General features: G+C 36.4%; 1 protein-coding gene across 4 annotated transcripts in view; it reads left to right on the top strand.

The window, feature by feature from the left end:
• KANSL1L (KAT8 regulatory NSL complex subunit 1 like) overlaps positions 1-23785 on the top strand; it is a 172214-nt gene that overhangs the window by 30261 nt on the left and 118168 nt on the right. For 3 of the 4 annotated variants that reach the window (XM_030804129.1, XM_030804130.1, XM_030804127.1), the window contains exon 2: positions 4150-5266. In XM_030804129.1, coding sequence (XP_030659989.1) covers positions 4179-5266 — 1088 coding nt within the window. In that variant the 5' untranslated portion in view covers positions 4150-4178. Of the gene's footprint in view, positions 1-1044; positions 2020-4149; positions 5267-23785 lie in introns of those variants that run through there. The other variant, XM_030804128.1, reaches the window with a different exon arrangement.

Raw genomic sequence — 23785 nt, 5'->3', positions numbered from 1 at the left:
GGGTACACTTGGGAATAGAATACAGAAGGACTTAATGGAAATCCCTGAATAAGAGCTATGATATGTCGCAGCCTTTCATAGACTAGAGCTTAAAAGTCTTCATATCCAAGTGTATTCATTATTTATTACAGTGTAATATATTACCCCCAAATTTAGTGGCTTAAATTACGTGTTATTTCATAATTGCTGTGGGTCAAGAATATAGGCATGTAAGCTTAGCTGGGTGCCTCTGGCTCAAGGTCTCTCATAAGGCTGTTGTTAATCAAGGTGTTGGCTAGAGCAACAGTCATCTGAAGGCTTTACTGGGAAGGATCTGTTTCTCAGATCACTCACATGGCTGTTAGCAGGCCTCAGATTCTTTGCTATATGTTGGTTGGAGACATCATTTCTATACCATGTGGGTCTTTCTAGCTCATAACATGGCATCTGGCTTCTCTGAATAAGAGAGCGTGGCCAGATGGAAGCCACAGTCTCTTTGTTACCTAATCTCAGAAGTCATTTTATCACCTCTGCTACATTTTCATTAAAAGTGAGTTACTAAATCCAGTCCTTATTCTAGGAGAGGATTAAACAAGGGCATGAATACTAAGAGGGTGGGGATTATTAAAGTCATTTTGGAAGCTACCTTTCCTACTAGTAAGCCCTAGAGATCTCACCAGAGATTTTGTATATATGTTTTACTCTAGTTCTCTACTGTAAATGGGCCTTAGCCACTTTTAATCTTTGCATTTTTTCCCTTTCTCTTTTTGCTACGAATTGTATTTCTTAAATACTAATCTGCTTTTTTTTTTTTTTTTTGACAGGGTCTTGCTCTGTCACTCAAGCTGGAGTGCAGTGGCACTATCATTTTTTTGCAGAGCCTGGATTTCACCATGTTGCCCAGGCTGGTCTGGAAGTCCTGGGCTTAAACGATCCACCTCTTAGGCCTCCCAGAGTGCTGGGATTATAGGCATGAGCCACTGTGCCCAGCCATGTGTATCTTTTTTTTTTTTTTTTTTTTTCTGAGACAGTGTTTTGCTCTGTTGCTCAGGCTGGAGGGCAGTGGTGCAGTGACAGCTCACTGCAGCTTCAATGTCCAGGCTCAAGTGATCTTCTTGCCTTAGCCTTTCAAGTAGCTGGGACCACTGGCACATGTCACCACACCTAAGACATTTTTTAGTATTTGTAGAGAAGAAGTCTCCTTATGTTGCCCAGGCTGGTCTCGAACTCCTGGGCTCAAGCAATCCTTCACCTTGACTTCCCAAAGTGCTCATATTACAGGCATGAGCCACTGCACCCAGCCTCTTTTCTCTACTTGTTATATTTAGCTTTTCCGTATCTTTATCCAGGGACTAAGATGAATTTTCCTGCCTTGTGATATTTCACTTTCTGTCTCTGCTGCTCGCTAGTTTGGTTATATTCATAGTACACTGTTCAGATTTTTGAGAGGGACAGGTGTGTGGTGTGGGAGATAAAGTTTAGTATCTTTTGAATATTGCTGTAACATCAACAAGAACTGTGATTAAAGCAGTTTCCCTCAGAGAACAATATAGACACTAAATACTATTGTGGGTGTTTATTGATTAGAAGATATAGGTCTTTGAGTTGGTCAAGTAACAACTTGAATCTTGGAAGAAATTTCCTAATACTAGCTTGTTTTAGAATTGTTTTTCTATTTCCATAAAAGAAGAGTATAAACTGAAAAAAACCATCTTTTTTTTCTTTTTTTTTTGCATTTAGGATAAATGGGAATATATTTGCTTATTTTTGAGGCATTACACAAAAGTGTATAAATTTTGAGACATACAGAAACCCATATAGAAATTAGATTTTGAGACATTATAAAGTGTATACATAAAAAGGCAAACATCTATAATTTTTTCACTCATTATTAACAACCATTAACATTTATTCATTTTGCATTTAGTCTTTTCCCCTCAAGTAATAAGATTTTATAGTTAAAATGCAAATCCCCTTAAACTATCACTTTTAGTTCTGTTTCATGGAACTTAACTTGAGGCAACTACTGGTACAAGTTTGGTAGGTATTTTTCTGGTTCACTTTTTATTCTTGCAAACAGACACAAATGTATACGTATATATGGTATGGTTTTGTGTTTGTGTTATATGGTACTATACTATATATATTTTACAGTGTTCTTTTTTATTTTTAACTTGATACTGTTTTTAAGATCTTTCTGTATTGATACTTTAAGTCATTCCTTTTTAATGGCAATATAGTATTCCATCACATTTTATTATCTGTTTTGTTATTGTTAGACATCTAGATTGTTTCGAAAGGATGTTTTGCCATTACGAACATTAGTCTTTGGTAAAAATGTGTTTGACAAACACATTTTCTACATTGTGGTCAAATTACTGAACCAATTTATGATCCCAATAGATATGAGAAGTCTTACATCTCATGATATGTATGTGATGTTTTCAGAAAAAAACAAAAACAAAAACATTTTTATCAGTTTGGTGATTGGAAAACTGGGCTCTTGTTTTGTTAATCTATATTCCCCTCATTACTAGTATCATTAAGTCTGTGTTTAATGACCATTTGGATGTCATCATCTGTGAAGTGCCTGACTTTTGCTCATTTGTAGGAATTCCTCCTATAGTCTAGATAACTAATATTTGTCTGATATGTATGTTGCAAATATTTTCTATCTTTTGCTCATTTGTAGGAATTCCTCCTATAGTCTAGATAACTAATATTTGTCTGATATATATGTTGCAAATATTTTCCCCTAGTCTGTCATTTTGCTAGTAACCCTTTTTTTAATTACATAGAAATTGTTGTGCTTTTATTTTCTTCTTGATCATTTTTGTTGGACTTTGTAAAGAATCAGCTTTTGGTTTTGTGTTTTTAAGTAGGAATAAAGGAAGTAGAGTTATAACTAGCACCTGGGGACATACACTATGAAAGTGTGTCCATTTAAATGACCGTCAACTATTATGTGTTGAAACAAAAATTTTGGCATATCAGGTTACAAAATACTAGGTATCTTTAAAAGGTTATAATTGTTAATGACGTAAAATTATTTTACTAACTATTCAGGCTTCATAATGTTTAATGGAACTGGGTTGCCTTTTTCTGTGAATCAATATATGAATTTATACTTTTGATAATATGCAATGAAATTTGTTTAATTATGGGATAAATCTTTAGCGGTTATCTGACACTGTCTCCGCTATTTTCTAGGAAGGAGTAATGCCTTCTGATGCATATTCATTTGTGAAAAGGGTAAAATTGCAGATATGTTTAGAGGAGACGTTGCATTAGGCAAGTTTTTACTATCACATATTTTTAACAGCTGTGAAGTTATATGTTTTTAGTTCTGTTCACTTAGGTCATCTTTTTTCTTTTTTTTTTGAGATGGAGTCTCACTCTGTCACACAGGCTGGAGTGCATTGGCATGATCTCTGCTCACTGCAACCTCTGCCTCCTGGGTTGAAGTGATTCTCCTGCCTCAGCCTCCTAAGTAGCTGGGATTACAGTTGCCCACCACCATGGCCGGCTAATTTTTATATTTTTAGTAGAGACAGAGTTTCACCATGTTGGCCATGCTGATCTCAAACTCCTGATCTCAGGTGATCTGCCTACCTTGGCACCCCAAAGCACTGGGATTACAGGTGTGAGCCACCACGTCCGGCCTCACTTAGGTCTTCATACACATTATTTATTATATTTTAGTTCTTGTTATTAATACCGTTCAGGCTGTGATGATTAATTTCAGGAATAGAAGTTTAGATCAATTTATTTTATAAAGATAAGTCTTATTTTTGGCTGAAAGTACACAATTGAGTCACATTTTCTATTGTTATTACCAGATTCTAGGCTGGATTTTTTTTTTTTTTTGACTGTAATTAAATGTTGTCAAAAAATGGAATTCTGAGATGTAATTACATCCACAAATATTTGTTGAACACCTATTGTGTGCTAGCAATGTGTAGCTTTATTGGGGTTTTAGCTATTAGGCCCCCAGTCAGAGGGAAGAATAGCTTAATCTTTGTTGAAATAATGTTGGGAATTGGGAGATGAAGGAGGAGTTTTGTTCCTTCATGTTTTAATCAGAAACATCGAACATGTTGCCCTTAGAAAAAAGTATAAGCATAAAATTTTTTTCTAGATATTTGACCATTTATTTTTACATTATTTTAGGTTTCCAGTACTTATCTACAGGAATCGCCATGACCCCAGCTCTGAGGGAGGCAACAGCAAAGGGTATCAGCTTTTCATCTTTGCCAAGTACCATGGAGTCTGACAAGATGCTCTACATGGAAAGTCCAAGAACTGTAGATGAAAAGCTAAAGGGAGACACCTTTTCTCAGATGCTTGGATTTCCAGCTCCCGAACCTACTCTTAATACTAATTTTGTGAATTTAAAACATTTTGGCTCCCCTCAGTCTTCAAAACATTACCAGACTGTTTTTTTAATGAGATCTAATTCTACATTAAATAAACACAATGAGAATTATAAACAAAAGAAATTAGGGGAGCCCAGTTGCAATAAGCTGAAAAACATACTGTATAATGGCAGCAACATTCAGCTCAGTAAAATCTGTCTTTCTCATTCTGAAGAGTTCATCAAAAAGGAACCTCTATCAGATACCACGAGCCAGTGCATGAAAGATGTACAAATTATTTTGGATTCAAATATAACCAAAGACACTAATGTAGATAAAGTACAACTACAAAACTGTAAATGGTATCAAGAGAATGCACTTTTGGATAAAGTTACTGATGCTGAGATTAAAAAGGGTTTATTGCACTGTACTCAAAAGAAAATTGTACCTGGCCACTCAAATGTGCCTGTTAGTTCTTCACCTGCTGAAAAAGAGGAGGAAGTAAATGCTCGTTTACTTCATTGTGTAAGCAAACAGAAAATTTTACTTAGCCAGGCTAGAAGAACTCAGAAACATTTGCAGATGCTCCTGGCAAAGCATGTTGTTAAGCACTATGGTCAGCAGATGAAATTGTCTATGAAACATCAGCTCCCCAAAATGAAGACATTTCATGAACCTACCACAATTTTGGGTAACAGTTTACCTAAATGCGCTGAAATTAAGCCAGAAGTTAACACATTGACTGCAGAGAATAAATTGTGGGATGATGCAAAAAATGGCTTTGCACGGTGTACAGCTGCGGAAATCCAAAGATTTGCATTTTCTGCTACAGGGCTGTTGTCTCATGTTGAAGAGGGTTTGGATTCCGATGCAACTGATAGCAGCTCTGATGACGATTTGGATGAATATACCCTTAGAAAAAATGTGGCAGTGTAAGTGCAAAATTATTATTAGACTATTTTCTGTTCCATATATAGCAGCAATTATCTTAGTTTCCAGGTATGTTGACAAGAAACAGATTTTCTAAAATCTTAATGCTATAATCTTTTTTTTTTTTTTTAATTTTTATTTTTGAGACGGTGTCTCGCTCTGTTGCCCAGGCTGGAGTGTAGTGGTGCAATCCTGGCTCACTGCAACCTCGGCCTCCTGAGTTCAAACAATTCTCCTGCTTCAGCTTCCTGAGTAGCTGGGATTACAGGTGTGTGCCACCACACCCAGCTAATTTTTGTATTTTTAGTAGAGGCAGGGTTTCACCATGTTGGTCAGGCTGGTCTTGAACTCCTGACCTTGTGATCCACCCGCCTTGGCCTCCCAAAGTGCTGGGATTACAGGCGTGAGCCACCACACCCAGCCACCATAATCTTTTATGTTATAAAACTTTTGGTGAATTTTTAAAATGTTTTGTTTGTTAAATTATTGTGTGTGAGTATATACATACTATTTAAAAGTAAATTTACTTAACTTTTCTATCTAGGAAAAACCCATACAGGAATAATGAAATTATTGAGCTATAAATAAGCATTTTTTCTATTCTTGAATAGGCTGTGGACAAAGTCTAATCTTTGTTTAAGTGATCCAGTCAATATGTGTATCTAACTAAAAAACTTTAGTCTGCACATAGGGAGCCCTCATTGTCTTTGGGAGTGTATCAGTTGAGAGTACATGTAAGTTGACTTACTACTTTTTTTCCTTAACTCTCTACTCGTTGTACTCATAGCTTTTAGAACTGGCCTTTAACAACTCAGTTTTTGCTAGCTTAGTATAACTAAAACAAAACTATAATGTCAGCTGTAAGATATCTATTGAATGCTTATTATGTGCTAGACACTAAGATTCAGTTGTGAGCAACATATTCACAGCCTCTGCCTTTTGGGGCATGTACTTGAGAGAGAGGTATCTTGATATTAAATAATAAAAAGCAGAGAAAAATAGTTTCAGTTATCACACCGTGATAACACTACAGACCAACTCTGTCCAATAGAAACTTCTGAGATGTTGGAAATCTTTTATGTCTATGCTATCCAATAGGCACTAGACTTATGTGGATATTAAACACTTAAGATTTGGCCAGTGATACTAAGGAAATGAGTTTTTAATTTTATTTAATTGACTAAATTTTAGTTGAAATGGTCAGATAAAGCATAATTTTTAATTTAGTTTTCAGGGAATCTATTACTGTCCCCAAATTGATGTGAACTATTTTTCGTATATATAGCATTTTGGGGGAAAGAAGTCTATCACACATGAATACATACAGGAGCACAACACTCACTGGGGCTTTTTAAAGGGTGCAGGGTGGGAGGAGGGAGAGGATCAGGAAAAATAACTAATGGGCACTAGGCTTAAAACCTGGGTGATGAAATAATCTGTATAACAAACCTGCATGACACAGATTTATCTATGTAACAAACCTGCACTTGTACCCCTGAACTTAAAAGTTAAAAATAAACTTTTTCAAATTCTCAAAAAATAAATGAAAATTACAGAATTAGAAGCCAAACACATTGATGTTTACTATGAAATAGAAGATCAGTATATTAGTTTTTATAGTGAGAAATAAAATATAAAGCAAAGTGAGCATTCTGGTCTTCTAGTGTTCTGATATCACTGTAATTGAAATTTGTTTGCATGTGGAATTTATAGTAGTTAATAAGCGCAGATTATTTTTCTGGCTGGCATTGTGCTAGTTATTTAACATATGATATCTCATTTAATTATTTCAACAACCCTAGCAGGTAGTTGTTATCCTTATTTCACTTAAGAAGAAACAGACTCAGCATGGATTAAGTAACTTACCCATGGTTAAAAAGCCAAGTACGGGGCAGAAACAGGATTTTGCTCATATATATGACTCTAAACACATACTTATCCTCTTGTAATATGCTGTTTTCTCAACACTGCATCATTGATACTTAGAGCTACAAGAATTATTAGGTACATGTGTTCTGAAAGAAGTCTGAAAATTTACCAATTTTTGTATATACAATACTTGTGAAGTATTTAAATAAAATTTAGTGGGCACATTCAGTAAATTAAGTTTTTTGTTGTTGAGAAGAGCTAATGGAAAGATTTGTCTTTTTTAAGCTAGAAACAAGAATAAGAAACTTTTGGGCAGGGCGTGGTGGCTCACGCCTGTAATCCCAGCACTTTGGGAGGCCCAGGTGGCCAGATTGCTTGAGCCCAGAAGTTCGTGACCAGCCTGGGCAACATGGCAAAACCTCATCTATACAAAAAATATAATACAAAAATTAGCCCGGCATGGTGGTGTGCACCTGTAGTCCCAGCTACCTGGGAGGCTAAGGCAGGAGAATTGCTTGAACGCAGGAGGTGGAGGTTGCAGTGAGTCCATATCACCCCCTTGCACTCCAGTCTGTGTGACGGGAGTAAAACTCATATCAAAAAAAGAAAATTTTGTCTTTTCAGACTGTTTTGAACTATGTTATTTTCATTAGTAGTCTCTTCATTGATTTCCTATAGTGCTTAGTCTGCCATACAGTTTGTCATTAAATTGTGTTTTGTCCTATACAGTTTGCTAATATATCTGTTAGTCTTAACCAACCAACCCCTGTTAAGGGTAGATACCACACTTTGTACTTTCTGATAATTTCTTTTTTCTTTTTCTTTTTTCTTTTCTTTTTTTTTTTTTTTTTTTTTGAGATGGAGTTTTGCTGTTGTTGCCCAGGCTGGAGTGCAATGGCATGATCTCGGCTCACTGCAGCCTCCACCTCCTGGGTTCAAGCAATTCTCCTGCTTCAGCCTCCCAAGTAGCTGGGATTACAGGCGGACACCACCATGCCCAGCTAATTTTGTATTTTTAGTAGAGATAGGGTTTCTCCATGTTGGTCAGGCTGGTCTCAAGCTCCTGACCTCAGGTAATCTGCTGACCTTGGCCTCCCAAAGTGCTGGGATTACAGGCATGAGCCACTGCACCCAGCCAACTTTCTGATAATTTCTTATCAAAGGCATGTAAATTTTGATTTTGCAAAACATTTTAAGATTTACATTTATTTCTTGAATTTAGTGAGGAAACACTAAGTTTAGACATTTGTGTAAAACATATACAGAAATGGTGAAATTCAAATGATAGAAAAAAAATTTTTTTTTACAAAATAACGTACCTCCTATTTTTCACCAACTCTGCCAGTTTATTGAGGTAAACTGAAGGAAAGTAACCTGGAAAAAATTGGGTTCTGGTTTGAAAAGTTTATTTCTCCTACTCTTTCTTTTTCCCATAATTAGCTAGAGGGGATTCAGAGACTCTAGACATAAATTTTAAGAAAGTAATGAATCTAAGAAATTTAATATAAGTTCAGTAAGGTAGGCTTCTGGCCTCTTGCATTATTGGCCTCTTAATATTATGATTAATGCCTTGGTTATTAAAGCCCCACCTGAATTTTCACATAAACTTTGTTTTAAGGTTGAACTCATCTGATCTATACAAATCAATAATACTAAATTTATGTAACAGCTCTTTATATTTTTTATTTCACTGAATTATTTGATAATTGTTTTTGATTTTTGGGTATTCTTTAATACTTGAAATCTATTCAACATTTCTTGATATCATATATCTTCCCATACATTAAATACAAAATGTTGTTTTGAATATTTTTGCTAACACTAATAGATTTCTTGTGGGAAACACTGTACTCAACATTATATTAATTTTGAAGTTGACTAAATATTGAGAGCAAATGACATAACTTTATTTGTATCTCTTGGTGTGAATATAAAAACAGTTTCTGTTTTTTAAAATTGGAATTAATCAGTTCTATCTTAGGTCATTAAATACATTTTTAAATTTAAAATATCCTTTTTTAAAATATCCTTATAAGTTTATTTTAAGTTTATTTTGTTATTTTCTTCTCTATGTTTGTGAAAAGATTTTTCAAATCTAGATGAGTATTTTTAATGTATAAAGTTCAGAGTGAAACTTTAAACATAAAATACCAAATAAACAGATGCATTTTGTGGTTCTAAATTTTTAAATAAGTGCTAACACAAATTTTCATTGTCTTTATTGAATATGTTGATTTCTTACCTTAAATTATAAGTCCAGAGTGGTAAATACTAAAGTTGACTTCAACTTAATTTTAAGCAATGTGAGTGTTAGTACTACTCTTTTATCGTATAGGCTAGTATTGTCTTCTGTTTAATGATTGCTTGGTATTTGTTGAGTGAATGAATGACTGTTTCTGTATTTGTATATGTAGTTGTAAAGACATAAACATTGAGGCTGGCAATCTGAATTTTCTCTCTTCTATATATGGTTTTTAAAAATTTCATTGTGGAGTTGCATTGTGTTTACTTGATGTTTTTTCCATTCTTTCCTTTGTTTCTACTATTAAACTGGCCACAAGATGTATCTTGTACATCGTAGACCCCCCCCCCATGAATGTTCAATGACTGAATAAATGAAATATACCAAAATATGGACATTTAAAAGTAATGATTTTATTATAATATTCAATGTTTGTAATTTTTCAAGTTGATAAGTAAAATGCATTATATTTACCTTAAAATTTTAGATTATATTCATATTATATGCCTTCTATTTTTCTTTGAGTTAGTAGCCCTGATAGGAAAAATTGATCAGGAAGTTAGCTGTGAAGGAATATAATTGTTTTAGAAAATTGGAAAGTATTCACATTAGTCATTACAATTACCATTCTTGTTTTAAATATATATTTCACTTGACTTTGTTACTTTTCCTCCAAAAATGTAGTAGGCAATAAATTAGTCCATAATGATATTACTAATTGACTTTAATTCATAATGATATTACTAATGGACTTTAATTCATAATGATATTACTAATTGACTTTAATAATAACTTTTGGTTGAGAGGCTAGTATGCATTTGAAGTAAAAGAAAGTCACTTTTCCTTTGGAAAGCATAATAGGGGGACTTTATGTTTTTTGTAGATTTAAGATATAGTCCTTCCACTGTAAGATGAATGGATTTTTGCCTCCAGTGTTCTTTTTATTTGGTGAAGGAGCCCAGTCAGGTCCATGAGCACTGAACTGGTTAAATGTGAGGGGATGTGGGTGAGTCACTGACAAAAGTTGGCTACAATTACATTATTTCTCATCTGGTGGTAGAGCCATAGAATTCTAGCATTTCTTTTCTTCTTTTCCTGGGGAATGATGGTCAGTTACATTTTTCCAGGCTGCATTTTGGGGAACACAGATTTTGACACAGGCATGTTTTAATTCTCCAAGGTTTGTGGAAAAGGAAAAAATAATGCTGCTTGTCTTATTCCAGGAAACCTACCAATATCTTCCAGATCACACAATTGTTTCAAATGCTGGGGAAAAAAAAATCCCACTATTTCCCTAAATTGGTCACCATATATTCAAATTTTCTTTAAGTTTTTACTTAGATATGTAAATAAGCAGACTTGATTAAGGGAATTATTTTCAACAGATTTAGGCATTCACCAAAGAAGAAAGGGGAATTGTTGATGTTTAGTAAGGGCTGTTGGGTAACTCCTTCCAGATTAAAAAATAGAAAATAATTAATTTTTTGCAGACCCATAGAAATGAATACTCATGGTTTTGTTCTTGCTTTCCTGCTTTGCCAATGGAAAGGAGAAGAACTGAAAAGCAAGGTGATCCAGTATTTCCCTTTGAGGAATTGGATAAATAGGAGTAGAAACTCAGTGCCAAGATTCAAAGGGCAGAGACTGATAACATTTCATTATTAATTGCAAACAAGAATAACTTAATATTTGTATAATGTGGAGTTTGCAGGTTGTTTTTTTATTTATCTTTTTTTATTTCCTGCATGTCTGACATAGATGGGAGAAGTTGAATTTTGTTTTATTTTGTTTGTAAGGAAAACAAAAAGTTGAGTGAATTCTAGGGAATTTGCAAATTATACTTAAATGAAGAACCTTTTCCTTTCTGTGGGAGAAGTGGAAGTGAAGTAAAGGGCAGAAATTCAAAAGTATAATTGTGAATGTACTAGTAGCTAAAAATGGTAAAGAAATATTTTATTTATTTTAATTTTTATTTTTAGGGAAAATGTCTCACTCCGTTGCCCAGGCTGGAGTACAGTGGCATAGTCATAGCTCACTGCAGTCTGAACTCTTTAGCTCAAGGGATCCTTCCTGCCTGAGTAGCTAAGACTACAGATATGTGCCATCATGTCTGGCTAAATATTAAAATTTTTTTGTAGAGACAAGGTTTAGCTATGTTGCCCAGGATGGTCTTGAATTCCTGGCCTTAAGCTATCTTCCTGTCTTGGCCTCCCAAATTGCTGGTATCACAGCATGAGCTATCATGCCCAAGCAAGAAATATTGTCTACTGTGGCATGTGGACGTCTTTGAGGGAAGTAGTACTTCAATTAAAATAAGCTCATTTGTTTTTAAAAAGGCTTTTTTTTTTTTTTTTTTTTCGAGCAATGTGATGTTTAAAAGACTATGTGTTTACCGGATTTTCTCTCAGTGTTGTTAGTTAATGGCAAAGCTGGGATTTTAGCCCAGATCCTTTAACTCCCATTTAAGCTGTACTTCTGTATCTACAGACTTTAGCTGGCTTAGGCCAAAGTTAAATTGACTGAGTCATTTTCAACATCCACGTAACGAAAAGAGAAAAAAGCTGTTTTGTTTTCAAAGGAAAAATTAAGATATTATTATAAAGTTGAAGTTTTTAATGAAAAAAGCATCAGATTGCTTGTATATGTATGAGTTTCTTTAAATCTTGCTATAAATCAGTGAATCACAATCCTCTCGTCTTCACCCCAACACATCTGAGGATGATCAAGTAAATAACTGTTTTGATTGCCTTGATTCTCACAGGATCAGGAGAGGTGGAGAAACTCAGCCTCTTGGACCATATTGCTTAGAAAAGTCTACAGGTGATCATAACATAATTTTCTTTGAGACTTCTGTATAATATGTGTCACTTAAAAGTTCTATATACCTTTATTTAAAAATAACTTCATAGATGAAACAAAATGGCATTTATGTCCTATATGGAGAAACCAGAATAGTAAAGCCCCTTTGCAGAAGTTATGCAAGTGTTAATTGTATTTATCATCGGAAATGATCACCTTTGTTTTCCTAATTTTGACAAGAAAGCACAGCTCAGCTGAGTGATATAAGCAAGATAATTGAGTAGGAGATACCAGTCTTCACTCCCGAACAAAAAACAAGAACTAGATATCTTTCCGTGAACGAAAGTAGCCTTGAGAGGGCTCAAATGTTTAAGTACGAATCTCCAGCAACATAGTGGAGTGAACAAACAAAATCTAGAGGATAACTGCACAGAAAGGATAGCTGGGGAGACTGGCATACCTGAGACATCTGGAGATGGCTAGAAACAAAGAAGGGTGGGGGCTATCAGTATCAGGCACATGGTGGGTGCTACCATAGTCACCACTGACCACAACATCAGTATCTTTTGCCATTGAGGTGATCAACAGCCATCACCACTGTGGATCCCCAAAGAGGAGGATATGGTTGCACCCTCTACCCCCACCACCACCACCAAGAAGGAGCTGCCTTCGGGGATTGGGACCACCACCCTTCCAATCCTGACATGAGCCCCAGACTCCAGAGCTTCTGCCCCATACATGTCCACACACCAGGCCTTGGCTCCATGGCCACATATCCACATTGCAGACTCTATCCCATTATGCACACTCTCAACTCAAACACGAGAACCATCATGGCTGTGGACTAGCCTCAACCCAAGCCTTGGAGCCCAGGTTGCTTTGCTATGAACATTGGCTCCATTGCCACTCTTTCAACATCTGTGCCTCTGACATCTGACATCTTCACAATGTACTAGACCACTCCTTGGACCCCAGAACCTTTGTAATTCCCTGTGTGCCCATGCCTCAGAAACAAGAACCACTGACTTTATGGAATAATCTGTATCCTGAGCCCTGGAGCTGTGGTTTCTTTGTTTATGAAACTACTTCTACCATGCCTCAGACCCCAGAAACACTGTAGCTCTGTGTGTGCTGCTGCTTTGGATCTCAGCCCCCTAGTGGCTCCAAAAGCAGTCAAATCTTGCACATTGTTACTAATATGGGAATGGCGGAACCTGCACTCTGGATATGGGTGCCACCTCAGCCCTAGACCCTGGAGCCATGGTTCCTACACATGCCCAGGCTCCAGAACCCAAATTGTTGGCTATTTCATGGATGCCTCATATGAGATACCATTGCTGCCACCACTGCAAATGCACCTGCAAGTCAGACCCAGTGCCAAGAGGGATTCCATTGGCCGCAACTTTCCTGGTAGGAGAAAAAGAGATGAGGAGGACCGACCCCACCAGTCTTCATGACTGGAGCACCCAATAACCCTTGCTGCTGTTGTGGACAGTCGCTGCTGAGGATCCTTGTAATCTTTAACAGTGCTAACATCAATTGATAGAGCTGTACAGAGATTATGCTGCTGTGCCCTTACTGTCAGAACTGTCACACTGCACCCAGCTGGTGTCCTCACACCCACCTGAAGGAGAAGGTTTTTTCTCCACTGAAACCAGTATATGAAGTCAGAAGGAGGTGACTGCTTCATCAACTATGCAGACATTAATGCAAAGTAACAAGCAACGTGAAAAGCCAAAGAAGCATAACACCACGAAAGAACATGATAATTTTCCAGGAAGTAATCCTAAAGAAATAGAAGATCTATGAATATCTTGGCAGATAATTCAAAATGATTCTTTTGAGGTGGCTCAGTAAACTACCAGAGAACACAGAGGGATAATTCAACAAAATCAGGAAAACAATACACAAATAAAATGAGAAGTTTAACAGAATGATTGAAATTATTTAAAAAAAGGTAACTAGGCAGAAATTCTGGAGCTGAATATAAACTGAACAAAGTGAAAAATGGCAATCGAGAGCATCAGAGCAGAATTGATCAAGCAGAAGAAAGAATCATGAACTCAAATACAGGTTATTGGAAAATATCCAGTCAGAGAAGGAAAAATAATGAAAAGAAGTGAAGAAAGCCTGTGTGATTTATGGGATATCCTCAAGAGAGCTAATGTTCACATTATAGCAATTAAGGAAGGAGAAGAGAGAAGGGGTAGAAAGTATTTTTAAAGAAATAATGATTGAAAACGTCACAAATCTGGGGAGAGATAGTCACATCGAGGTAAAGGAGAGTCAAAGTTCTCCAGTCATTTTCAAACCAAAGACCACACTACAACATATTATAGTCAAACTGTCAAAAATCAGAGAGAGACTATTGAAAACAGCAAGAGAAAATCTTCACATACAAGGGAACCCTCAGGAAGTTATCTGCACATTTCTAAGCAGAAACTTTGTAGGCCAGGAAAGTGTGGGATGATATATTCAAAGTGCTGAAAATAAAGAAACCTGCCAACCAAAGAATACCTTACCCAGCAAAACTGTCCTTCAGAAAGGGAGAGAGAAGACTTTCCCAGAAAAACAAAATCTGAGAAAGTTCATCATCACTAGATCTGCCTTACAAGAAATGGTAAAGGGAATTCTTCAGGCTGAAAAGAAAAAGAATGCTAATTAGGAACATGAAAACATATGAAAGTGTAAAACTCACTGGTAATAGTAAGGAAATACTCAATTCAGAATAATAATGTAATGGTGGTGTATAAATCACTTGTTTTTATTATAATTAAAAGACAAAGCTATTAAAATAATAGCTACAATAATTTGTCATAGGATGTACAATATGAAAAGATGTAAATTGTGATATCAAAAGCATAGAATAGGAGGAATAAAAGTATAGAAATTTTGTATATGAGATTGAAGTTATTATCAGCTTGAAATAGACTCCTAATAACTATGAATTGTTCTTTCTTAAGCCTCATTGTAACCACAAAGCAAAAACCTATAGTAGACATACAAAAGATGAAGAGAAAGGAATCCAGGCATATAATTACAGAAAATCACCAAATCACAAAGGAAGACAGCAAGAGAGGAAGAAAGGAACAAAGGATCTGCATTAAAAACAAAAACAGAAAACAGTGAACACAAAGGCAATAATAAACCTTTACCTATCAACAATTGCCTTGGATATAAATGGATTAAATTATCCAATTTAAAAACATATATAGTCAGTGAATGGATTTTTGGTTTTTTTTTTTTGAGACGGAGTCTCGCTCTGTCACCCAGGCTGGAGTGCAATGGCGCGATCTCCTCTCAATGCAAGTTCCGCCCCCTGGGTTCACGCCATTTTCCTGCCTCAGCCTCCTGAGTAGCTGGGAATACAGGTGCCCGCGACTACGCCCGGCTAATTTTTTGTATGTTTAGTAGAGACGGGGTTTCACCGTGTTAGCCAGGATGGTCTCGATCTCCTGACCTCGTGATCCACCCGCCTTGGCCTCCCAACGTGCTGGGATTACAGGCTTGAGCCACCGTGCCCGGCCTGAATGGATTTTTTTTTTAAGACCCAGGTAGCTGTATGTGCCCTGTGAGAGACTCACTTCAAGTATAAGGACACACATAGACTAAAAGTGAAGGAATAAAATATGGTATTCCATGCAAATGGAAACCAAAAGAGAACAGGGGTAGCTACATGTATATCAGGAAAAAAATGCACTTTAGGCCAAAACATGTAAAAAGAGACAAAAAGGTGAGTATATAATTGATAAAGAGGCCAGTTTGTTAAGAGGATACAACATTATAAACATATGTAACCAATATCAGAGAATCTAAATATATAGAGCAAATATTAATAGATGTGAAGGAAAAAACAGACTGCAATACAATAATAGTAGGGGACTTTAATACCCCACTTTCAATAATGGATAAATCATCCAGACAGAAAATCAAAAGGAAGCATTGGGCTGCAACTATAGTTTAGGCCAAATGGACCTAACAGAGATATATAGAACATTCCATCCAACATCGTAATACACATTGTTTTCAAGTGTAAAGGAACATTCTTCAGAATTGGTCGTATGTTAGGCCACATGACAAATCTTAACCAACGTGTTTGAAATCATATCAAGTATTTTTTCCAGCCAAAATCATATGAAATTAGAAATCAGTAACAGGAGGAATTTTGGAAAATTCACAAATATGTGGAAATTAAGAAAAGCCAATGGATTAATGAGTAAATTTAAAGAGAAAAAGTATCTTGAGAGAAATGAAAATGGAAACACAGTATACAAAACGACGGGATGCAGCAAAAGGAGTTCGAATAAGGAAATTTTGTAACAATAAACACCTACATTAAAAAAGTCATCTCAAGCAACATTATACTTCAAGGAAGCAGAAAAAGAACAAACTAATCCCAAAATTAGTACAAGGAAAGAATAATGAAGATCAAAGCAGAAGATATTAGAAAAACAATAGAAAAGATCGATGAAACCAAGAGTTGGTTTTTTTGAAAAGATAAGCAGAATTGACAAACCTTAGCTAGAGTAAGAAATGAAAAAAGACCCAAATATATAACATCAGAAATGAAAAAGGAGACATTATGCTGATACCACAGAAATATAATGAATCATAAGAGACTTATGCAACATCTCTATGCCAACAAATTGGATAACCTATAAATGCATAAATTCCTAGACACATAGAATCTAACATGAATCATGAAGAAATAGAAAATTGGAACTAACCAATAGCAAGTAAAGAGATTAAAACAGTAATAAAGTCCCCCATCAAAGGAAAGCGCAGCACCCGATGACTTCACTGTGCTCAAACTCTTAAAAAAAAAATTGAAGAGGAGTAAGGAATACTTTCAAACTCATTTTATGAGAACAGCATTACTCTGATACCAAAGCCAGAAAAGGACACTATAAGAAAAAAAAAAAAAAAGATTATAGGCCAATGTCCTTTGTCACTATCCTTGCCAAAATACTAACAAACTGAATTTAACTACACATTAAAAGGATCATTCACCACAGTCAAGTGGAGTTTATCCCTGGGATGCAAGGATGGTCCCACATATACAAATCAATAAGTAGGATACACCACATTAACAGAATGAAGGACAAAAAACATTCTTAATACATTTGCAGAAAAAGGATTTGACAGAATTCAAACTCTCAACAGATTAGGTATCGAAGGAATGTACCTCTACCTATAAAGGCCATATATGATAAGCTCACAGTTAACATCCAATTTAGTGGCAAAAACTTGATACCTTTTCCTCGACCATTTCAGTCTGCTTGGTCTATTGTAAGAAAATACCTTAGACTCAGTAACTTATTAACAACTGAAATTATTTTGCAGTCTGGAGGCTGGGAAGTCCAAGGCCAAGTTGTCATTGGATTCAGTGTCAGGTGAGGGCTTGTTCTTTCCTTCATGTTGGCATCTTTTACTTCTGTTCTCACATGGTGGATAGGGAGAACAAGCTTCCTCAGGCCTCTTTTATGAGTATTAATCTCATGATAAAGGTGGAGCCTAATCACCTAATCCTCTCCAAAGGCTCACCCTCTTAAGGCTACCACATTGGGAATTAGGTTTTAACATACAAATTTTGAGGACATAGTGTTCAGATAATACCACCTACTCTGACCAATCTATTCAACATATACTGGAATTGCTAGCCAGGTTCATTAGGCATAAAAATAAATATAAGAGAAAAAGGAAAGAAAAAAGAAAAAGAGAAAGGGAGAGAAAGAAAAAGAAGAAAGAAGGATAGAGAGAAAGAGAAGGGAGGAAGGAAAGAGGGAGGGAGGAGAAGAGAGAGGAAAGAAAAGAAATAAAAAAATGTATTCAAATCAGGGAAAGGAAGAAGTTAAATTTTCTTTGCTGATGACATCTTAGAGATAAGAAAACTAAAGACCCCATCAAAACAATGTTAGAAATAAATTAATTAGAGTTTCAGGATATAAAATCAATCTACAAAGATCTGTATTATTTCTATACACTAATATTAAGCTGTCCAAAAGAAAACCATCCTACTTAAAATGGTAACATACTTAGGAATAAATTTAACCATGGTGGTGAAAGATATGTACACCAACAAGTAAACATTAATGAAAAAATGGAAAAAGAAATAAATGGAAAAACATCCTGTGTTCATGGATTGGAAGAATTGTTAAAATGTCCATACAACCCAAAGCAATCTACAAATTCCATATAATTATTATCAAAATTCCACTGGCATTTTCCATAGAAATGGGAAAAAAATTCTAAAATTTATGTAAAACCAAACAATACCACATGAGCCAAAGCAATCTTGAGCAAAAAGAACAAAGCTGGAGGCATTACATTACCTGACTTCAAAATACATTAAGAAAACTATAATAATCAAAACAGCATGCCACTGGAATTAACACACATATGCCTATGAAACAGAATAGAGAGCCTAGAAATAAATCCATGCATTTATGGCCAATTATTATTATTATTATTTTTTTTTGAGATGGAGTCTTGCTCTGTCACCCAGGCTGGAGTGCAGTGGCGCAATCTCGGCTCACTGCAAGCTCTGCCTCCCGGGTTCACGCCATTCTCCTGCCTCAGCCTCTCCGAGTAGCTGGGACTACAGGCGCCCGCCACCACGCCCGGCTAATTTTTTTGTATTTTTAGTAGAGATGGGGTTTCACCGTGGTCTCGATCTCCTGACCTCGTGATCCGCCCGCCTCGGCCTCCCAAAGTGCTGGGATTACAAGCGTGAGCCACCGCGCCTGGCCAGCTAATTATTCTTTAACAAAGATGCCACGAGCACACAATGAGGAAGGGATAGTCTTCTCAACAGTGTTGGGAAAATTGGTTGTCTACATATCAAAGGATGAAATTGGACCCTTATCTTACTCCATATTCCCACATCAACTTGAGGTGATTAAAGACTTCAACATAAGACCTGAATAAAACAGAAAAAGCTTCTCGACATTGATGTTGGCAAATATTTTTTGGATATGCACTCCAAAGCACAGGTAACAAAAGCAAAAATAGACAAATGAAATTGCATCAAACTAAAAAGGTTTGACACAGCAAAAGAAACAGCAGAGTAAAGAGACAACCTATGAAGTGGGAGAAAATATTTGCAAACTATATATCTGAAAAGGGAGGATTTCCAAAGTACATATGGAAGTTAAATAACTCAATAGTAAGAAAACAAATAACCTGATTAAAAAATGGGCAAAGTGGCCAAGGAGGCGTAGCTCGGTGGATCGCTTGAGCTCAGGAATTTGAGACCAGCTTGGGTAACATGTCAAAACGCTGTCTTTACAAAAAAATACAAAAGTTGGTCAGGCATGGTGGTGTGCACCTGCAGTTCCAGCTACTCATGAGACTGAGATGGGAAGATCAGTTGCCCCCGGGAGGCTGAGGTTGCAGTGAGCCAAGATTGCGCCTCTGCACTCCATCCTGGGTGACAGAGTGAGACCCTGTCTCAAAAAAAAAAAAAAAAGGTACCAGTACCATGCTGTTTTGGTTACTATAGCCTTGTAGTATAGTTTGAAGTCAGGTAGCGTGATGCCTCCAGCTTTGTTCTTTTGGCTTAGGATTGACTTGGCGATGCGGGCTCTTTTTTGGTTCCATATGAACTTCAAAGTAGTTTTTTCCAGTTCTGTGAAGAAAGTCCTTGGTAGCTTGATGGGGATGGCATTGAATCTATAAATTACCTTGGGCAGTATGGCCATTTTCATGATATTGATTCTTCCAACCCATGAGCATGGAATGTTCTTCCATTTGTTTGTATCCTCTTTTATTTCATTGAGCAGTGGTTTGTAGTTCTCCTTGAAGAGGTCCTTCACATCCCTTGTAAGTTGGATTCCTAGGTATTTTATTCTCTTTGAAGCAATTGTGAATGGGAGTTCACTCATGATTTTGCTCTCTGTTTGTCTGTGATTCGTGTACAAGAATGCTTGTGATTTTTGTACATTGATTTTGTATCCTGAGACTTTGCAGAAGTTGCTAATCAGCTTAAGGAGATTTTGGGCTGAGACAGTGGGGTTTTCTAGATATACAATCATGTCATCTGCAAACAGGGACAATTTGACTTCCTCTTTTCCTAATTGAATACCCTTTATTTCCTTCTCCTGCCTGATTGCTCTGGCCAGAACTTGCAGCACTATGTTGAATAGGAGTGGTGAGAGAGGGCATCCCTGTCTTGTGCCGGTTTTCAAAGGGAATGCTTCTAGTTTTTGCCCATTCAGTATGATATTGGCTGTGGGTTTGTCATAGATAGCTCTTATTATTTTGAGATACATCCCATCAATACCTAATTTATTGAGAGTTTTTAGCATGAAGGTTGTTGAATTTTGTCAAAGGCCTTTTGTGCATCTATTGAGATAATCATGTGGTTTTTGTCTTTGGTTCTGTTTATATGCTGGATTACATTTATTGATTTGCATATGTTGAACCAGCCTTGCATCCCAGGGATGAAGCCCACTTGATCATGGTGTATAAGCTTTTTGATGTGCTGCTGGATTCGGTTTGCCAGTATTTTATTGAGGATTTTTGCAACCAAACAGCATGGTACTGGTACCACAACAGAGACATAGATCAATGGAACAGAACAGAGCCCTCAGAAATGATGCCGCATATCTACAACTGTCTGATCTTTGACAAACCTCAAACCTGACAAAAACAAGAAATGGGGAAACAATTCCCTGTTTAATAAATGGTGCTGGGAAAACTGGCTAGCCATATGTAGAAAGCTGAAACTGGATCCCTTCGTTACACCTTATACAAAAATTAATTCAAGATGGATTAAAGACTTACATGTTAGACCTAAAACCATTAAAATCCTACAAGAAAACCTAGGCAATACCATTCAGGACATAGGCGTGGGCAAGGACTTCATGTCTAAAACACCAAAAGCAATGGCAACAAAAGCCAAAATTGACAAGTGGGATCTAATTAAACTAAAGAGCTTCTGCACAGCAAAAGAAGCTACCATCAGAGTGAACAGGCAACCTACAGAATGGGAGAAAATTTTTGCAACCTACTCATCTGATAAAGGGCTAATATCCAGAATCTACAATGAACTCAAATTTATAAGAAAAAAAAAACAACCCCATCAAAAAGTGGGTGAAGGACATGAACAGACACTTCTCAAAAGAAGACTTCTATGCAGCCAAAAAACACATGAAAAGATGCTCATCATCACTGGCCATCAGAGAAATGCAAATCAAAACCAGAGTGAGATACCATCTCACACCAGTTAGAATGGCCATCATTAAAAAGTCAGGAAACAACAGGTGCTGGAGAGGATGTGGAGAAATAGGAACACTTTTACACTGTTGGTGGGACTGTAAACTAGTTCAACCATTGTGGAAGTCAGTGTGGCCGTTCCTCAGGGATCTAGAACTAGAAATACCATTTGACCCAGCCATCCCATTACTGGGTATATACCCAAAGGACTATAAATCATGCTGCTATAAAGACACATGCACACGTATGTTTATTGTGGCACTATTCACAATAGCAAAGACTTGGAACCAACCCAAATGTCCAACAACGATAGACTGGATTAAGAAAATGTGGCACATATACACCATGGAATACTATGCAGCCATAAAAAATGATGAGTTCATGTCCTTTGTAGGGACATGGATGAAACTGGAAAACATCATTCTCAGTAAACTATCGCAAGGACAAAAAACCAAACACCGCATGTTCTCACTCATAGATGGGAATTGAAGAATGAGAACTCATGGACACAGGAAGGGGAACATCACACTCCGGGGACTGTTGTGGGGTCGGGGGAGTGGGGAGGGACAGCATTAGGAGATATACCTAATGCTAAATGACGAGTTAATGGGTGCAGCAAAACAACATGGCACATGGATACATATGTAACAAACCTGCACATTGTGCACATGTACCCTAAAACCTAAAGTATAATAATAAAAAATAAAAAATTAAAAAAATTAAAAAAAAAAAAAGGAAATGGGCAAAGGACCTGAATAGACAATTTTTTTTTCCAAAGAAGATATACAAATGGCCAACACGTAGATGAGAAAGTGCTCAACATCACTAATCATCAGGGAAATACCAATTAAAACTATGATGAGATACCATCTCACACCTATTAAAATGGCTATTACAAGAAAAACAAAGAATAACAAATGTTGGAGAGGATACAGATAAAAGGAAACTCTTGTACACTGTTGGAATGTAAATAAGCACAGATATTACAGAAAATAGTAAAGAGGTTTCTCTGGAAATTTAAAATAGAATTACCATATGACCCAATAATCCTACTTCTGGGTATTTATCAAAAGGGAATTAAATCAGTATGTTGAGTTGATACCTGCACTCTCATGTTGATACTTATTTACAGTGGCCAAAGTATGCAATCAAACTGTGACCATTGACAGATGAATGGATAAGGAAAATGTATTGTGTGTAGGTGTGGATGTCAGTTAGGAGGAATAAGTTCTGGAGCTTGTCAGCATGGTGACTGTAGTTAATAATAACATACTGTATTGAGTCCCTGACTTATGATGGCTCAACTTACAATTTTTCAACTTTAAGATGAGTTTATTGAGACATAATTAAATGCATTTCTTTTGTTTTGTTTTGTTTTGTTTTGTTTTGAGATGTAGTCTTGCTTTGTTGCCCAGGCTGGAGTGCAGTGGGGCGATCTTGGCTCCCTGCAACCTCTACCTCCCAGATTCAAGCAGTTCTTCTGCCTCAGCCCCCCCAGTAGCTGGGATTACAGGCACCTGCCACCACACCTGGCTAGTTTTTGTATTTTTAGTAGAGGCGGGGTTTCGCCATGTTGTCCAGGCTGGTCTTGAACTCCTGACCTTAGGTGATCCACCTGCCTCGGCCTCCCAAAGTGCTGGGAATACAGATGTGAGCCACTGCACCTGGCCAATTCAATGCATTTCGACTTATGGTATTTTCAATGTTCTTACCATAAAAAATGTTAAATTTTCCCACTATAGAAAAAGTATATGAGATGATGGATATGTTAATTAGCATGGTTTAATCGTATACAATGTGTACATATAGGACAGCATTGTGTTAATAAATATATAAATATGTACACCATAAATATGTAATATTTTTGTCATTTGAATCAATAAAGCTAAAAAAGATTTTTAAAAAGCATAAGTCCCAATGTTAAGCTTCTTTAGACAAATCTAAACACTACAAATATTATTTCTGAAAGTGTTTTTTATAGAATTGATATCATTAACTTTTTTTTAATACTCCCATCTTTTATTTTAGATTTACGGGGTACGTGTGCAGGCTTGTTACATGTGTATATTCCATGATACTGAAGTTTGGGGTCTGATTGATCCCATTGTCCAGGTAGTGAGCATAATACACAACAGTTAGCTTTTCAATCCTTACCCACCCCCCTTCCTCTCCCCTCCATTAGTCCCCAGTGTCTATTGTTGCCATCTTTATGTCTATGTTTACCCAACATTTAGCCCCCACTTATAAGTGAGAACATGCAGTATTTGGTTTTCTGTTTACTGTGATTAGCACTGTTTTTAAAAATAAATTTTCATAGTTGTAAAAAAAACAATCACAGCTCATGAAAATTTGTACTTTCGATGTAACATGCTTCTTGGATTCCAAAATGCACATT

Source organism: Nomascus leucogenys, chromosome 22a (assembly GCF_006542625.1).
Source record: "Nomascus leucogenys isolate Asia chromosome 22a, Asia_NLE_v1, whole genome shotgun sequence".
NCBI lineage: Eukaryota > Metazoa > Chordata > Mammalia > Primates > Hylobatidae > Nomascus > Nomascus leucogenys.
This window is presented reverse-complemented; position numbering and strand designations above follow the sequence as displayed.